Source organism: Mesoplodon bidens (assembly GCF_964165515.1).
Source record: "Mesoplodon bidens genome assembly, chromosome: 4".
Taxonomy (NCBI): Eukaryota; Metazoa; Chordata; class Mammalia; order Artiodactyla; family Ziphiidae; genus Mesoplodon; species Mesoplodon bidens.
The window spans coordinates 135063302-135079937 of record NC_138160.1 but is presented as its reverse complement, the minus strand read 5'-3'; the positions used below and the strand labels follow the sequence as shown (position 1 = coordinate 135079937).

Below are 16636 nucleotides of genomic sequence, written 5' to 3'. Positions count from 1 at the left end.
TTTTTTTTGGTAAATCTCCTACACCAAAGAACAAAGACCCAGATCCTTGGAAACAACATCAAACTGGCATTAATCTGGTCCCCGCCCTCCCCAAATCCCAGCAACAGATTCATGAAATAATTCTACATTTTTTTGTCCTACATATTTTCAGATGTTCCTTTGAATATTTCTCATTATTTGTTGGTCCCACCAACCCTTCAGGCCTGATGTGGTTGTAGGAAAGCAAGTCCTCTGTGGGTGTGAATAACTGAGGTGATGGATGCCAAAAAGATATGTTAAGTCAAAAATATTCTTCAGAGGACCATGGAATGGGCATCTTTCTGGAATATGGGAAAGTGAGATGAAAACCTTTAGGCGGAGATCGCAGAAATAGTCTCTTCAGGAAAGAGACTCTAAATCAAAGGACCCCTGCTTCACTTCTTGTCACACAATGATGCTGACTGAAGGAACCCCTATATTTATATATGAAGGGTTCTAGGAAGACCCTTTTGGAGGATCACAGCTTTCCTCTTCCACTAAACCCTTCCCTAATTCCGTCTTCCCTGTTTCCAAGAATCCTGTGAGCCTGTGTTTCTCAGACAAGTGGATCTCTTTTACATGCAGTGTAAAGCAGACCATCTTTTCTATAACCACATATTTATATTCCCAAGCACACATGGAAATGTAGTGCCGTCGTCTGCTTTCTCTCCTGCTGTGTCCAACACAAATGAGGCTACAAATGACCTCTATGTCAGGAGTCAGCAAACTTTTACTAAAGAACCAATTAGTAACTATTTTATGTTTTGTGGGCCAAGAGATCTCTGGCACAGATACTCAACCCTGCTGGTCCAGTATGCAATCAGCCATACATAACAAGTAAGTGGACGGATGTGGCTGTGTTATAATAAAACTTTATTCACAAAATCAGGTGATGAGTCCCATTTGGTTTCGGGACCAGAGTTTGTTGACCCCTGTGCTAGAGTCAAGCCTCAAGCAATCTTTGGTCTATGGTGCTGGATATACAATGGAAATCATCCAAGGGAAAACTGACCTAAAGGAAGTTAAAAGCCAATTCAAGTTTATAGGCTCTGTCTCTTGGGTAACAGAAAGATACAGCTTTGTATCAAGTTTCCACCTGGACTGATGTCACCAAAAGGGCTTTTGAAAACCTCTTAAGACTAAACTTTAACAACTTATTGAGCAGATATCCAATAGAAGTAGGTGCTAAACACATTTGGAGATCAACTTTTAATTTATAAAACTTTTCTGAAGAATATTAACGTACTGGAACTTCTAGAATATTGAAAATTCATTTAAACTCTTTGTTATGCCACCCACTGCTTAATATACTGAGAGATGTGATTTTCTAGAAGATATTGTATATAAGATTAGAAAGGATCTCATTTTTATAAATTAAAGGTATCAGACTTTAATGTAAAAGAGCTTTTCTTTTCCCCAGAATTCAGGTAAAACTTTTTCTCATGACCGTGGACAGGTATTCTAGTTGGAGGAAGCTGGGAGAAAAAAATGTACATTGAAGGACTTAATATGCAATTACTGAATTCTAAAGTCTGAACTGAAATACATAATTTAATCCACGCCAAACCTCCTGCTCATTACCTGGTATACCGTAGTCACTTAGCACAAATGAAAATCAGAATTTTATATCATGTCTGTCCCCATAGGTGCTTGATTTCTATTCTTGGTTGCTATTATTCTTTTTATTCTATTTGTGATCTGAGTACATTTAGGATTAATTTTTGCAGGTGGCATCACACCAGTCTTTTTTATCGGCATAAAATTTCCAAGGTGCTGATCTCAGACTTTCATTTAACTATTGGAACAAAATTAGATGAAAGAGGTTCAGGGAACCTTCCATTTCTTTCTCATCCTTAGAATATGTACTTGAGATGACAAAATGCAAAGATGGTCTGTCTGCTTAAAAAACAAACAAACAAACAAAAACCTTTGTCTTCAGGTATTTAGCCACAAAGGACCTTACAGGTACTACTGTTGATCTGAAAGATATGGGGTAGATGCTCCCAGTCGCCAAGGAGGGCCTTTCCTGGCTTGGAAAAACCCTGGGTGTGGTACATGCAGATTCTGGCGGTGTGATCCTACAGGATATAAATAATACTGAGCCAGAGCAATTGCATATCTCTTTATGGTTTTCCTTTTTAGACCCCAGTGCTGCACACTAAGCAATCTTACGGTCTCACCCTTGAGCAACCCAATTCTTCTGTACGGATATTAAGCAGGAGTGACTGGAAGGACCCTGGGGTCCGGGAGCCAGCAGGGCCACTGGTCAGGCTGGAACCATCCCTCCTCCCCCCCACTTCTAAGTGACTAAGCAACACATAGCTTGCTTTTACCTTCCACATGTGCAAAACTCAGCCCGATGCTTGAGTGTCATCTCAAAAATACCAAACCTCTTATTCATTTCCTATGGCACATCTCCCCTCTGCTTGTGAAGTAAGAAAAAGCAGAACCCTGTTGAGGAAGAAAAAACAACAACAAACAAGTGCCATTCAGGCCTACAAATATGACTTCATTTAGGACTGTGGGGCTACTGCTTGCCAAGTGGCATCCAGGATGGCCGAAAGCAGTTACGTCTCCCTTCCAGGCTCCTCGGCGTCCACATCTGTCAGCCACTTGGTTTGCCTACCAGCTTTTAAGATGCCCAGTCATTGTGAAACCCTTCCCCTCCAATCACTCAAAATAAACTACAGGTAACACAAGATAAATATTGGATGTGCTTCTCCTTGCTGAGTGCATTGTCGTAAGGCATAGGCACGTATCCCCCTCTTTGAACAGAGATGGTGTAATCCCCTGTCCCAGCACAAGAGCTGGCCAGGGTGACCCTGGAGCACGATGATGAAAGTGGGGTGATGGGAGGTAGCTGATGGCGGGAATTAGGGAGCTGCTTCCGCATACGGGGGAGTGGGTACTGCTGGGCCCCCCCGGCGACACAGTGGTTCTAATAAAGACACTTGACTCAGTCTATATTAATTTTCAGTGAGCATTTCTGGGGGCATGTGGTACTTTCGATCTGTGATTTTTGGGTCACTGTTCTTAGAGAAAACAATGGTCAACTTAGGAAAATGAATATCCCAATACTGAAAAAATATATAAGAAGATTGAAGGCAGAGAATTTGTGCATACCTTTAATAATGAAACGCATGCCTCTAAATTACCTACCAGTCCCCAGAAACATATTTGAAAATAATTTGGTTTCCTTCGCCACTCTTTGATTTACATCTCCAAATAGCTTCTCTTGGGGGTAGGGGTTCCACTCTTAAAGATTTGGATTGACGTGATCATTTTGGGTAGGAGTCTGTTGGATGAAGTCAACAGGAGTGAGGATGTAACAGATTTTGAGCCATTTTTTCACTTCAAACAGAGACCTATTGCCCATTTATTCTTAGTCTGTCAGGCCATCGAGGAGCTTCTAGCCGACTGAGGAGCAACTGTTTTCCTATTTTGTGCTGATTTACAGCTCCTGTTTTGACTGTGGGATAATACGTGGGTTTGAAGGAAGTAATAAGCTCACAGGAGTTGGGTGAGCCTTTCAAACTTTGCTAAAATCCATCCTTCTAATTCATCCAACCACAGAAGCCCAATACATTTGGATGCAAAAGTAGCACAGCCATGTTGAGTTCCTCTGTCTGACTTCTGCGGCACTGCCCCATCCCTAAGTTGAAAGGGGAGAAGTTGGCCAGCTGCACAAAAGCTAATAAAGTGTCTGCTTTTACTACAAGGGTCTCAACCCTTGGGTGTGACTTGCAAATTCCCGCCATCACTGCCTTGTAATGACACTAAAGGAAAAGACAGGCTGTTACTCACACGTGTAGGCGGATATTCAGTAAGTGTCGATACACTGTGTGATTCTGCAGGGTCTGGGGAATATTGGGCCCGAATTAGTGTTTTGATTTTATCATGTATGTGGTGGGGTTGGGATGGCAATGACAGTGGATATCACAGGGTCACCCATGGTTCCTTTTGTACTGAAACCTCATTTTATACAGAGGATATATATATTTATTTATATATTTATATATATTTATATCACCCACACACGCAAAGTCTCTCTCACACACACACACACACACACACACACACAAAAGGTCTTTGATAGGCTTTCTGTGTTCTAGTAAAAATAGCTGGCAGCCAGGGTCTAAAGCCGAAAAAGGCCTGGATGCTGCCGACATGTCCACTATGCATGGTCTCTCACAGGCAGACACTCGTGTTTATCTGACAAGTGGAACCGGTTCCTGCCTGGGACAGGAATAATCTCCCATTGGCGCAGACACAGATCTCGAAGACCTTCTGCCTTGTTCCTGTGGGCGTGTAGGATCCATGAGGCAGTCTAGGTAGTTTGATTTTCGCAGCATCTAACTTAATCTAAAGAGAGGAAACAGGAAGGAAGAGTTAGAGCCTGTCATTTATCCTCTTGACATTCTGAAACGGGATGAATGTTCAGTTGAAATCAAATGAGCACCTACTATGTGTTTAGAATAGTTGACACTGGGAATTCAGGGATGAACAAGAGAGATAAAGTCTCTACCCTCCCAGAAGCTTGTATTCTAGCCAGACAGCGTTGCACTGGCAATGTCATGTATATATTAGCATTTCGTAAAAGTGTATCATGTAGAACGTGAATGGATTCCTAGAGTGAAGTAAATTTGGAAATGACAGGGTAACAATTTTCTTTAGTATGGGACTTCTCAGACCCTAAATACATCTATATGCATGGTGGGCCTTCAAGAATATGCAGCACTTCCAGTCTTAAATGATGGTCAGGATTATAACTGATTCCTCCAGGGTCCACATTCTGATAGCTATAAACTGTATCTGTGATGTAGTCACTACTTCTAAACATGTGTGGTTTGGAGTCTGCAGCTGTCTACAGAGACAGTTTTGATAACTGAAAGCCCTATCTGACTAGCTCTTTTAAAACAAATACAGCACATGCCAAACCAATCGAAAGGCAGGCTTGGTATACAGAGGCAGGTGGAGACTGATAACCTGTAAGTAGATATGGAAGGTGGAATAGAGTTTTGCTTTAAAAACACATTTTTTCTCTTTTAAATAAAATCTTAAGTAGAAAAAGTCACTTATGAACACGATAAAGCCACTTTCAAAAGTTTGCATTCGAATCATATTTTCTTTGGGGATTTGGCTTACCTTGCTTGCGAAAACACAAAGAGCTATTCTGTTCACCAAGGCGGGACTGTGTTGGGCTAAGAGAATGAATGTTTGCAGTCTCTCGTCTCTTAGTCTCTTGCTGCCTAGTTAAGTTTTGGCTTGTTCTGATTTGGGATAGCTGTTAGATCTGACTTTTCCATTTTCAATGAAAGTAGAAACATACAATGTACACTTAAAAATGTCTACCAGGGCTTCCCTGGGGGCGCAGTGGTTGAGAGTCCGCCTGCCGATGCAGGGGACAAGGGTTTGTGCCCCGGTCCGGGAGGATCCCACATGCCGTGGAGCGGCTGGGCCCTTGAGCCATGGCCGATGAGCCTGTGCGTCCGGAGCCTGTGCTCCGCAACGGGAGAGGCCACAGCAGTGAGAGGCCCGCGTTCCGCAAAAAAAAAAAAAAAAAAAAATGTCTACCAGTAAACTAAGCTCGTCTTTAAATAGACGTGTGTGATATGCAGCTTAATTATACCAGCCAACTAAATCCTACTTTAAGGCGATGAGAGAACTTGGAAATAGCATTCATTTTTACAGATGTCCTTATATAATTCTGTTCTTGCGATACATACTACTACCTCAGCACTTTTACAGATAATGAATTATAACTTTTATGTGTTGTGGGTTTGGCTTATAATCGTGCCGTTCAACATATTTGTTCCAGAAATAAAACCTTCCGATTGGCTCTTTTTGCTGTCACACTGTAGGATCATTACACTGTAGGATAAACTTCAGAGGCAAAGGGAGTGATGCGTCTTAGGAAACATTGGCTCGTTGGAGCTGTGTCTCTCTGGGCTTCTGTTCCTCTCATGCTTACCTCTCCATCTTTGGACTCCAGTCTCAGCTCTGTTCTGCAGGTGGCTTCCATGTTGCCAGCTTCTGCATTTATTTCTACTCCTTTTGGGGCCTCCATCACCAGAGACCGGGTGGGGGACTCCAACCTGAAATAGGCACAAGACTAAGATTAAAGATCCCATTTCACTGTTTTAGTAAAGTTAGGAGGAAGTTGGTGCTCTAAGCATTGAGATGTTTCAACATCTGATCAGGAAATTCTAGCTTTGCATGCCTGATCAACTTTATGAGGCTGGACATAATGTATCTGGGCTTTATCTTCACTGCATATCACAAAGATTGTACGGAAGGTGTTCTAGGATCCTGGCTTCATTCTATCTTGCCACCTAGTCAATTATTGCTTCATTAGCATGATTAACCAAATTCTTACATAAGTTCTGTTTATTTCTAAAGTAAGGCAATCTCAGGTCTAAACTGAGCTTCCTGAAATTAGCGGATATTGTTTCCACATCGCCCTACTTTCTTTGTCTTCCTGGAAGCAGAATTGGATAGAGGTTAAGAAAATAGACCTGGGAGTTGGACACGGCTAACTCAAACCATGGGGCTGCCACTGTATGACCTTGGGCAAGTCCTTCTTCCCTCCTCTCTTTTCCAAAATGTCTCAAAGCCTCAGTTTCTTCATCTCTAAAGTGCTTCACATGGTGCCTGGCACATTGGAAATGTATAATTAATATGTGTTAATTATTACTATTACTGCTGTTACTGTTGTTATGATAGCAGCAAATTGTAAAGTAATCTCAGGCTTTACTCAAATAGGCAATTGTCAAAAGAAAACTCAGAACAGATAAGTTGTTGCTAGGAGTTAGAGGGAAGTGATTTGACTACAGAGGGACAGCATGAAGAACAGATGTTTTTTGGTGATAGGACTGTTCTGTATCTTGATTGCAGTGGTGGTTATGTGCCTCCATGTGTTTATGCAAACTTACATAATTATACCTCCCAAGAGTGAATTTTATTGTATGTAAATTAAGTAAGTTGAGAGAAGGAGAATCAGCCACATTCTATGCTAATTATTAGGGCAAAAGAGGATAATGCTTCATAGAAAGATTTTTGCCTAACTCATTGTATGCAAAAAATATGAACTAAAACTCAGCCATCCTTTGAATATTTCAGATTTTAATATTATCACCAAATTGGACTGAATGAAGATCCCCTTCTCTGTTATAAAGAAAGTATCCCAACTTAGGAAGCATGGACCCCAGAAGTGGCCACCAAGCCACTCTAAATCAGACCAATTTTCTGCATTTTATTTCTCCACTCCGAACTTTCAGACACTTTGAACAGGTTTAAAAGGAACATCATCCTCTCTGCCAACTGCCGACTCCATGTTCTGCTTCCACCAGCCCCCACACGGGTAGGCCACATCCTCATGGGCAACAGTAAGTGGCAGGCAGAGCAAGGCAATCTGTGGGGCGCCACCCTGAGCGATCCCAAGGTACATTCCACAGGTGCCAAGACAGGGCTCTTCCCCACTTCCCAGGTCTGGGTCTCTGAGGTGTGCTTCAGAGAGCAGGCTTCTCCACTGATTTTTGTGCTCCCCCTACAGTGGCTCATCCAGAGTCTTAAAGAGAAACAACGGGTGTCTAGTCCTAAGCAAAGGATTGGCCTGAGCTTCTCTTTCACTCCTTCTTTCCACTCTGACCTCACCCCTTTGTGTGTGGCAAAAATCCCCTATCCTACCATCTCGTCCTCACAAGCCCTTCACCAAGCTGGTGCTGAGCCGGGTGTGGTTCTACTTCGAACTGTGGTTGGCTTCCTTTGCCTGTGGTTTTTCTCACTATAACGTCAGCTCAAGGAAGGGGGTCTTGTTGCTAGAGTGGCAGGGAATGATGTATGTGCAGCACAGCCTTGTCTAGGACCTTAATCCAACGCATCAAGCTCTTCCTATAGCTCACGTCTAAAATCTGAAGATGGTTTTCCGCCATTTTCTTTGCTTCTCTCCTATAAGGTCTGGCTGACTCACACCCCTTGTCCTAGTGTTGTCTAACACCTTCTGTTTTCACTGCTATTGAGACCTTTCCCCTCATGGCATAAGCTTCCCTTCTGACAATACTGCCAGCTCTCTTCCACATTTGTTCACCCTCTTCTCCAGGGCACTGCCATCCTCCACCTTCCCCGGGGGAGAGCCCTCATGCCATCTTCTCTGTTCCTTCTTCCCTCCCTCTCTCCCTCCCTCCCTCCCTCCCTCACTGCATCAGTTAACGCAGTTTTTAACTCGCAACTTCTCCCTACTCAATATATTAGTTCATCTCTAACCTGGACTGTTGAAACCTCCCAAGTTTTGTCTCTAATTCTTCCTTTTTTTTTTCTAGTGTACTTGACACATAAAGTGAAGTCAGTTGTGTGTACTTCACACACACCTGAAGTCAGTTTTGATTATGTCACTTCTCTTATCAAAACCTTCATACATTTCTTGGAAAAGATAGGAACTCTTGGACTTATTTGCCCATGTAGAGCTTGATCTGACCTATTTTGCTAGTCTTATTTCTTGCCATAAACATCAGCTGTGCTTTATTGAATACTCACTAGGTGATGGACACGGTGGAACATGCTTTTATATGTGTTATCTCATTTAATCCCCACAAAGACCCTATTTTTTGTGGAGTGCCTTTGGCACTCCTTCAGTCCTGATTGTACAAGCAAGGACGCTAAGGTAAATGACTTGCTCAGGGTTGCACACCTAGTAAAAGGGCAAAACTAGGATTCAAACCCAAGCATGTGGTCCAGTATTCCATATCACTTCCAGAAAAACTGGGCTTCTTTCCTGTCTCTCATATCTTCACGCCATTCTTCGTAATTAAATTTCAAATCTATCTTCATGGAATATGCACTTGTATTTCCAAAACTAGCCTCCATCAATAAGGGTAAGGTGGTAGTACTACATATGGCTCAGTGAGACATACTTCCTTCCCTACAACAGTCCTCACAACTTACTGAAAAGGTTGACATCAGTGACATCAAATTCAGGATATGGTGAATGTGTTCATACTTGGTATGTTGCCTTCAAAGTGGACGATTCATACAAAAAGTTGAGAGGGAAAAACTCAAAATAGAAAAAAAAATGTTTGGAGCTTGGAGAACTTTATCAGATGGAGTGTTGGTATTTCAGTCATATGAATTCACTTTATTCATGACGCCTCCCATGGGCTTTGAAATCAGCAGGAGGGCTCCCAGGCCAGAGAAGTGGACTCAGAAATAACTGCTGCCTTTTCCCCTCTCACAGCCTTGGAAGTACCAGGATGACAAGGAGGGGGCTACTCTGAAACTGTCTCCCAGTGTGAAAGGCTAAGATAAGGTAGAAATGAGAATTTCCTGGCAGCAGGGACAAATCGGTAACTGGCTTTGTGTTTCACACCTCATCTTAACGCCCTTTGTCCTTCAGACAGACTTACTGGTTTGTTCACATACTAAACCTTTCCACTGTAAAAAAAAAAAAAAAAAAAAAAAAAAAACCAGCTCCTACAAGAGCCCTGTGGGGCCTGCAAAGAGCAGACAAAGCACTCTTGCAGTGATGTCAGTCAATTTCTGACCATAGATTAACAACCAAAACACCACTGCTTAGATGGTATTGAGCAAGGAAAATGGAGGGAGGCTCCCTCCTGATTTGGAGGGCACTGGTGACAACTGAGGGTCCTGTTGGCTCTTGGAAATGAATACTGCTCCCATTAGGAGCACATGCGACTCCCGTCTGGGAGGACTGAAGAATCTGAGAATGGAAGAAAGTCTAGGAAAGGAGGTCCAAGGCTGGGCCATGCCCTCCAGAACAGTGGTTCTCAAACAGGAGCAGCAGAATCCCCTGGAGGGCTTGTTAAAACTTAGGTTGCAGGGCTCCACCCCTGAGTTCGATACAGTAGGTTAAGGGTGTTGCCTGAATGCCTGAACTTGTGACAAGTCACAGGTGATGCTGAAGCTGCTAGTTAGGGGAACACACTTTGAGAACCACTGCTCTAAAACAACGTCATCATATCAGATGCCCACAGAGACTGGAAAGGTGATGTCAGTGAGTGACCCATAAGAAAGCTATAAGGAAAACAAGAGTCTCTGCACGATCATATATGGCAAGTGATGGAGATGCTCTGGACAGGAGGCAGCTGCTATTCTAACCTGGCCGATTACTGCCAGGGCTTCTGATGAAAAAAAGTTTTATTCCAAATCATTACATTTTTGGAATTGATGCAAAAGATTTCTCTAAATATAAATATGTTATAAAGGATGACATTGACATGAATCTTGTATAGTCACCATACTTTTTTTTTTTTTTTTTTTTTTTTTTTGCGGTACGCAGGCCTCTCACTGTTGTGGCCTCTCCCGTTGCGGAGCACAGGCTCCGGACGTGCAGGCTCAGCGGCCACGGCTCACGGGCCCAGCCACTCCGCGGCATGTGGGATCTTCCCAGACCGGGGCACGAACCCGCGTCCCCTGCATCGGCAGGTGGACTCTCAACCACTGTGCCACCAGGGAAGCCCCATCCTTTTTTTTTAAAAAAGAAAATTCTTACCTTTGTAATTCCCTGAGCTCTTCCTAATCCTAACTATTTCCTTCTCTCAAGAATAATTACTACTACGAATTTTGTTTACTGTTTTCTTGCTTTTCTTTATAATATTATATTACTACATTTGCCTCCTTAAATGATAAATTGTTTACTACCATGTGTTTTTGAGCTTTATGCACAGAATAATTCCACTTATGTATTCTTTAGTGATTTACTTATTTTTGGCCTCAATGTTTTGTTCCTGAGATGCCTCCATTCTGTAGCACAGCTGTAATTTATTCTATTCTCCTGAGGTTATCACACATCATGATTTCTTTGTCCATCCTTTTGTTGGACATTTGGATTGATACCAAGTTTTTGTTTCTACGAAGTCATCTCTGCACATTCTTGTATGTGGATCCTGGTGTTCACTTGTAAATTTTCTTTAGGACACATAGGTGAAGAGTGGAATTACTAGCTCCTAAGGTATGCTTATCTACAGCTTTATTACTTTCCCACTAGTAATGTATAGAGTTCTGTTTTTTCTACTTTCTTGCTAGCATTTGATATTGTTTATTATGAAGTGAGTGTGAAATGGGATGCTACTGTCTTTTAAATTTGCATTTCCCAGATTAGTAATGGAGTTAAGGCTCTTTTCATTTGTTGGTAAGCCATTTGGGATTCTTCTTCAGTGAAATGTCTTTTGTCTCTTTTAATTTTTTTGGTTTTTTGGATTTTGTATGTATGAATTATAGTCATGCTTTATATATTCTGAAAAATAATTGTTTAGCAGTTCTATGTATTGATAATTTCTTTTTTTGAGGCTGTAGTTTATCTTTTCACTCTATGCTTAGCATTTTTTGGTGAAAACGTTTTATATTTTAATGTCAACAAATTTTCCTCTAGGGTTTGTGCTTTCTGTCTTGTCTGAGAAATCCTTCCTTACACTGAAATCATAAAGTTCTTCAATATTGTTTTTAAAACTTTTATGTTTTGCTTTTTCTAAGTCTCTAATTCATGGGTATTCATTTTTGTGTGCAGTCTGAGGTTGGGGTCAAAACAGATGCAGATGAAGGATCTCAACATCATATATTGAAAAGCCCATATTTAGCTCTGTCATAAATGATGTTTCCATACACTTATGGGTCTCTTTCAGGATTTTCTAGTCTGTTTCGTTATTCTATTCATCTATCCCTGTGACAATAATTAATTAAATATTTTAGCTTACTATGATTTTTAAATTCTTTACATTTCATAAGGCAAGTTCTCTTGCCTTGTTCTTCCAGACTGTCCTAGCTATTCTTGGTCTTCCAAATAAATTTCAGAATCAACTGAAGTTTCAACTGAAGGAAGACCTGTTGGAATTTTGATTGGATTTATGTTCACTTCATCACCATTGCATCTGTCTCTATTTTGTTATGTTTTCTTGGATGTATTTCGAAAAAGTTAGTCTTCTCTGTGTGGATTCAGCCTATCTCTTGTGGCTATTGAAAATGGTATTTCGGTAAAAATGTATTTCTCTTACACCTATTTCTTTTTCCTGTTGTATTGAGATTCAGGTTTTTGTTTGTTTGTTGTTTTTGGTATGTTGATCTTATAGTTAACACCTAGGTAAATTATCTTATTTTTCACAATTTGTATGCAGGTTGATTTAGGTTTTCTTGGTAGGCAGTAATGATTTTGACAGTTTTATGTCTTTTACTTTTCATACTGTTCTGTCTAGGACTGTCCAATACAGTGTTGACTAAAAGTAAGGAAACAGCAATCTTGCCTTTTCCTGAACTGATAGCAGTTGCAGTCACCTGAGCCCAGGGGCTTTGGTTTAAAAGACATACACGTACTTGTACACACAGGGGTTTGGAAATACGAGTTGGCTGGTCAACTTGAGCATGTTACTGACAAGGGGGTTTTGGGGTTATTTTCTGGTGGGACTAGCATGTCACTAAAGCAGGCCTTCTGATATATTAAAAAAATTTTTTTAAAGCAAAACAGAAGTTTAGAGTTTAATCATATTTGTAGGGTTTCTAAGTCTTTGTTTTACAGAGCTGCCTGTTTGCTTCAGCTGTCTCCTTCCCATCTCTGCTGTTGGAGGAGATGAGGACAGGTCTGGAGTAAAAACACTTGTAATTTTGTGTCCTGGTGTCTATTCTCTGAGTGTGAAATATTCCCTTCGTTAAGATTCCTTAGGAGTTTTTTTTTTCTTTTATGATAAAAACAAACCCCACCTTTGTCCCTAAAAAAAAAAAAAAAAATTTATCATTCAGATTCTTTCGTTCTATGGTTTTTATTTTTTCCCAAAATACTTTTTATCGTGATGAGAGTTCCCTTCTATTCTTATTTTGCTAAGAGTTTCTATCATTCATTGCTATGAATTTTATCAAGTACCATTTTATTCTTCATATATTGAGATAATATACTTCTCCTTAATATATTAATGTGGTGAATTATATTAATTTTCCAATAATAATCCACTCCTAAATTTTTTGGTATTAGTTCAGCATTGTCATTATGTATCATCTTTTCTATCAATTTCTGAAACTTAATTTTTTTAGGATTTTGCACCTGTGTTCGTAAGTGAGTTTATCCTGTAATTTTTCTGTCTTACAATATATTTGTCAGGTTCTATCAGTTTTCTACATTTTGGAATTTTTAATGAAAGATTAGAATTATTTACTCCTTGAATATTTAAATCATTCATCAACCTTCAGGGCATGGAATGACACCTTATTTCCATTTAAAAAATAACTATAGGATTATACAGGTTTTATGTTTCTTCTCAGGTTGATTTTGGTGAGTTATGTCTTCTTAGTATTTTTCCATTTCATAGAATGGTTTAAACTTCTTGGCAAAAGCTTTTCATAATATTTTCATTTAAAAAAATGTCCCCAACATTTTTGTAGTTATGTCTTTTGTTGTTCCGAATATTTTTATTCGTCTTCTTTTCCTCTTTAGCAGTACTGTCAATTATTCGTCTTTTCAAAGAGCTAACTTTTGCTTTTGTCAATCCTATGTTATGTTTATTTCTTCTCCTTAAATTTTCCTTGTCTTTTGTTCTAAATAGAACTGCAGAATTATCCTAAGTTCTAAAATGTGTTGCCACCTTAGTAAATTAAAATGTTCTGCCTTCTTAGTTAATAAATTCATTTAAGGACGTGTATTTTTTTGGCAGCATCCCAAAGGAGTATTAATATAGGTGTAAATGTTTTGTAATTTTAGTATAATTTCTCCTGTGGTAAGTTTTATAGAAGGATTTTCCTTAATTTCTAAATATGTAAGATTTTCTAGGATTTATTTCTAGTGTATATTTTATTCATCAGTTTTAAACTGATAATATTATGATAGTTAAAAAACATTCTCTTTAAAAAGATCAATTATTTAAAAATTGAGGCTAGGTTTTTGGCCCAGTCAGTATATGTCAATTTTTATAAATATTCATGCCTGTCTGAAAAGAGTGTGTGTTCTGCAGTTGTTGGTGCCATGTTCTATGTGTGTCTGTTAACTCAAGATATTTAATTGTTCCGTTCAAATTTATATATATATCTGTTTGATCTATCAGTTACTAAAAGAGGTATTTTATTAAATACATACCAGCTTAGAATTGTTCTGTCTTCCTTATTGTCTTCTTATCAATGTGTATAATGATTCTATTTCTTATAATGTTTTTGCCTTGAAATCCATTTTGCCTATTAGTATAGTTGTTCTCACTCTGTATTTTCCTCGAACACATTTTTCTACTCTTTTAAATAGCATCCATTCTGTATGGTTATATTTTAGATGTGTCTCTCATGTAATTGGATTACTTGTTTATTTCAGAAGACTTTTTAATGAGGAGAAATTTACATACAGTGAAATGCACAGATCCTTTAATTTTATTAAGAAATAAACATTGTATATATTTAAGGTGTACAACATAATGTTTCGATACATGTATACATTGTGAAATGATTCCCCCAATTAAGGTAATTAACCTTACATATTCACCTCACATATTTACCTTTACCCTCCACGTGTTAAGAACATTTAAGATGTACTCTTTTAGCAAATTTCAAATATATAATACATTATTATTTATTAACTATAGTCACCACCCGCTGTACATTAGCTCTCCAGAACTCATTCAGCTTATAACTGCAAGTTTGTACCCTTTATCCAGTTTCCTATTAGTAGATATTTGGTTGTTTTGAGTTTGGGGCTATTTTGCACATGTCTTTATGAGGATAAAGTTTTCATTTCTCTAAAATAAGTAGCTATGAATAGAACTACTAAGTTGTAGCATAGGTGTGTCTATAATAAATGTGGTAAGGCAGTATCTAAAATAATCCCCAATGATCCTTGCCTTCTGGTATTCATGCTCTTAGGTGATTCTCTCTCCTAGATGTGGGCTGGATATAGTGGCTTGCTTCTACACAAGTAAAACATTGCAAGAGTGATAGGATGTCACTCACAAGACTAGGTTTTAAAAAGACTGTGGCTTCCATCTTGGGTTCCTGCTCTCATTCCCTCACTCAAAGGGATGCCAGCTGCCATGCTGAGAACTGCCCTATGAGGATGTCTGAGAAAATGAGGGATCCCATTAGCCCATGAGGAACTAAGGCCCTCATTCCAATAATCTACAGGAAGCTGAGTCTTGCCAACAACTACTGGAGTGCATTTATAAATAGATCTTCCCCAAGACAAGCATTTGAAAAGATCACAGCCCTGGCCAACAGCTTAAGTGCAACCTGATAACTGATCTTGAGTGAGAGCCATCACTAAATTGCACCCACATTTCTGACCCACAGAAATTGTGAGATAACAAATGTCTGCTTTTTTAAACTGCTGTAGACCAATACAATAAGAAAACTAACACACTGTTTTCCAAGGTAGTTGTGCAATTTTACATTCCTAGCACCAATATTGATATAATTAAAACTACTCCAGTAGCTATAAAATGGTTCTTCATTACAGTTTTCACTTCCCTGATGACTAATGAGGTCAAGCAGCTTTTCACATGCTTATTGGCTATTCAAAGATGTTCTTTTGGGAGGGATCTATTTAAATCTTTTGTCCAACTTTTTTTTTTTTAACAATTGGGTTATTTGTGTTTTTGTTACTGATTTGCTGTATATTCTAGGTAAAAAATTTTGTGTGTATATATCTCTGAAATTTCAGATATATTTTCAGAAAATTCAGATATAAATATCTCTATGTGTATACATATACCTGAAATCTATCTATCTGTGTATCTATCTATATCAAGTATTTTCTCCCAATCCATGACTTACCTCATTTTTAAACAATGTCTTTTGATGAATGTCAATTTATCATATACTTTATGTTTAATATTTCTGTAGCTTCCCTGATAAACCATCACCTACCCCAAGGTTACAAAGATAGTCTCTCATGTCTTTGCTAGAAGCTTTATAGTTTTAGCTTTACATTTAGATTTATGATCCATCTTGATTAGTTTTAGTTTTTAAGAATAGAGTTGAGGTTCACTTTTTTACCAGTAGGTTTATTGAGTTGTTCCAGCACCATTTATTGAAAAAATAATCCTTTCCCTATTGAATAGCTCTGGTGCTTTTCTTGAAAATCAATTAACCATGTACATACAATCTATTTCTAAACTCTCTATTCTGTTCTATTTATCTATTTGCCTAGCCTCATGCTAATACCGGACTGTCTTGGTTACCATAACTTTATAAGAAGTCAGAATCAGCTAGAGCAACTCCTTTAGCTTTTGCAAAAGGAAAACAGATAGGTTTAGCTCTTCTAGATTTTTTCCTTTTCCATATAAGCCTTAAAAGCCTGTAGGGAATTAGATTGGGATTGTGTGAATCCATAGATCAATTCTGAGGAAAGTCAATACCTTAACAATATTAAATCTTTAATGGATTTTCTTTTAAAATGTAACAGTTCAAATACACTATTTTTGATTTATCTGTACTGTTAGGTACTTTGGTTCTGTGTTTTTTAATCTGGGAAGATTGTTGTTTATTCAGTGTTTATTTACCTATTATATCTATGTATTGTCCACTTTACTTATTTCTTCTGTCATCATAAACCTCCCTTTTTTCTTAAACTCAAGAAAGTTTTTGACATGTTCTTTTAGTGAGGGTTTGTGGGGCAAATCCTCAATTTTGTTGTTCTGGAGTAATTTTT

At 38.9% G+C, this 16636-nt stretch overlaps 1 protein-coding gene across 1 annotated transcript in view; it reads right to left on the bottom strand.

Moving 5' to 3' along the window:
* Positions 1–874: 874 nt before the first annotated feature.
* SGCD (sarcoglycan delta) overlaps positions 875–16636 on the bottom strand; it is a 400556-nt gene continuing 384794 nt past the window's right edge. Inside the window, exons 7-8 of the mRNA XM_081230634.1 lie at positions 5990–6113; positions 875–4380 (exon numbers count right to left, since the gene is read on the bottom strand). Of these exons, the coding sequence (XP_081086760.1) occupies positions 4207–4380; positions 5990–6113 (298 nt within the window). The 3' untranslated portion in view covers positions 875–4206. The remainder of the gene's footprint in view (positions 4381–5989; positions 6114–16636) is intronic.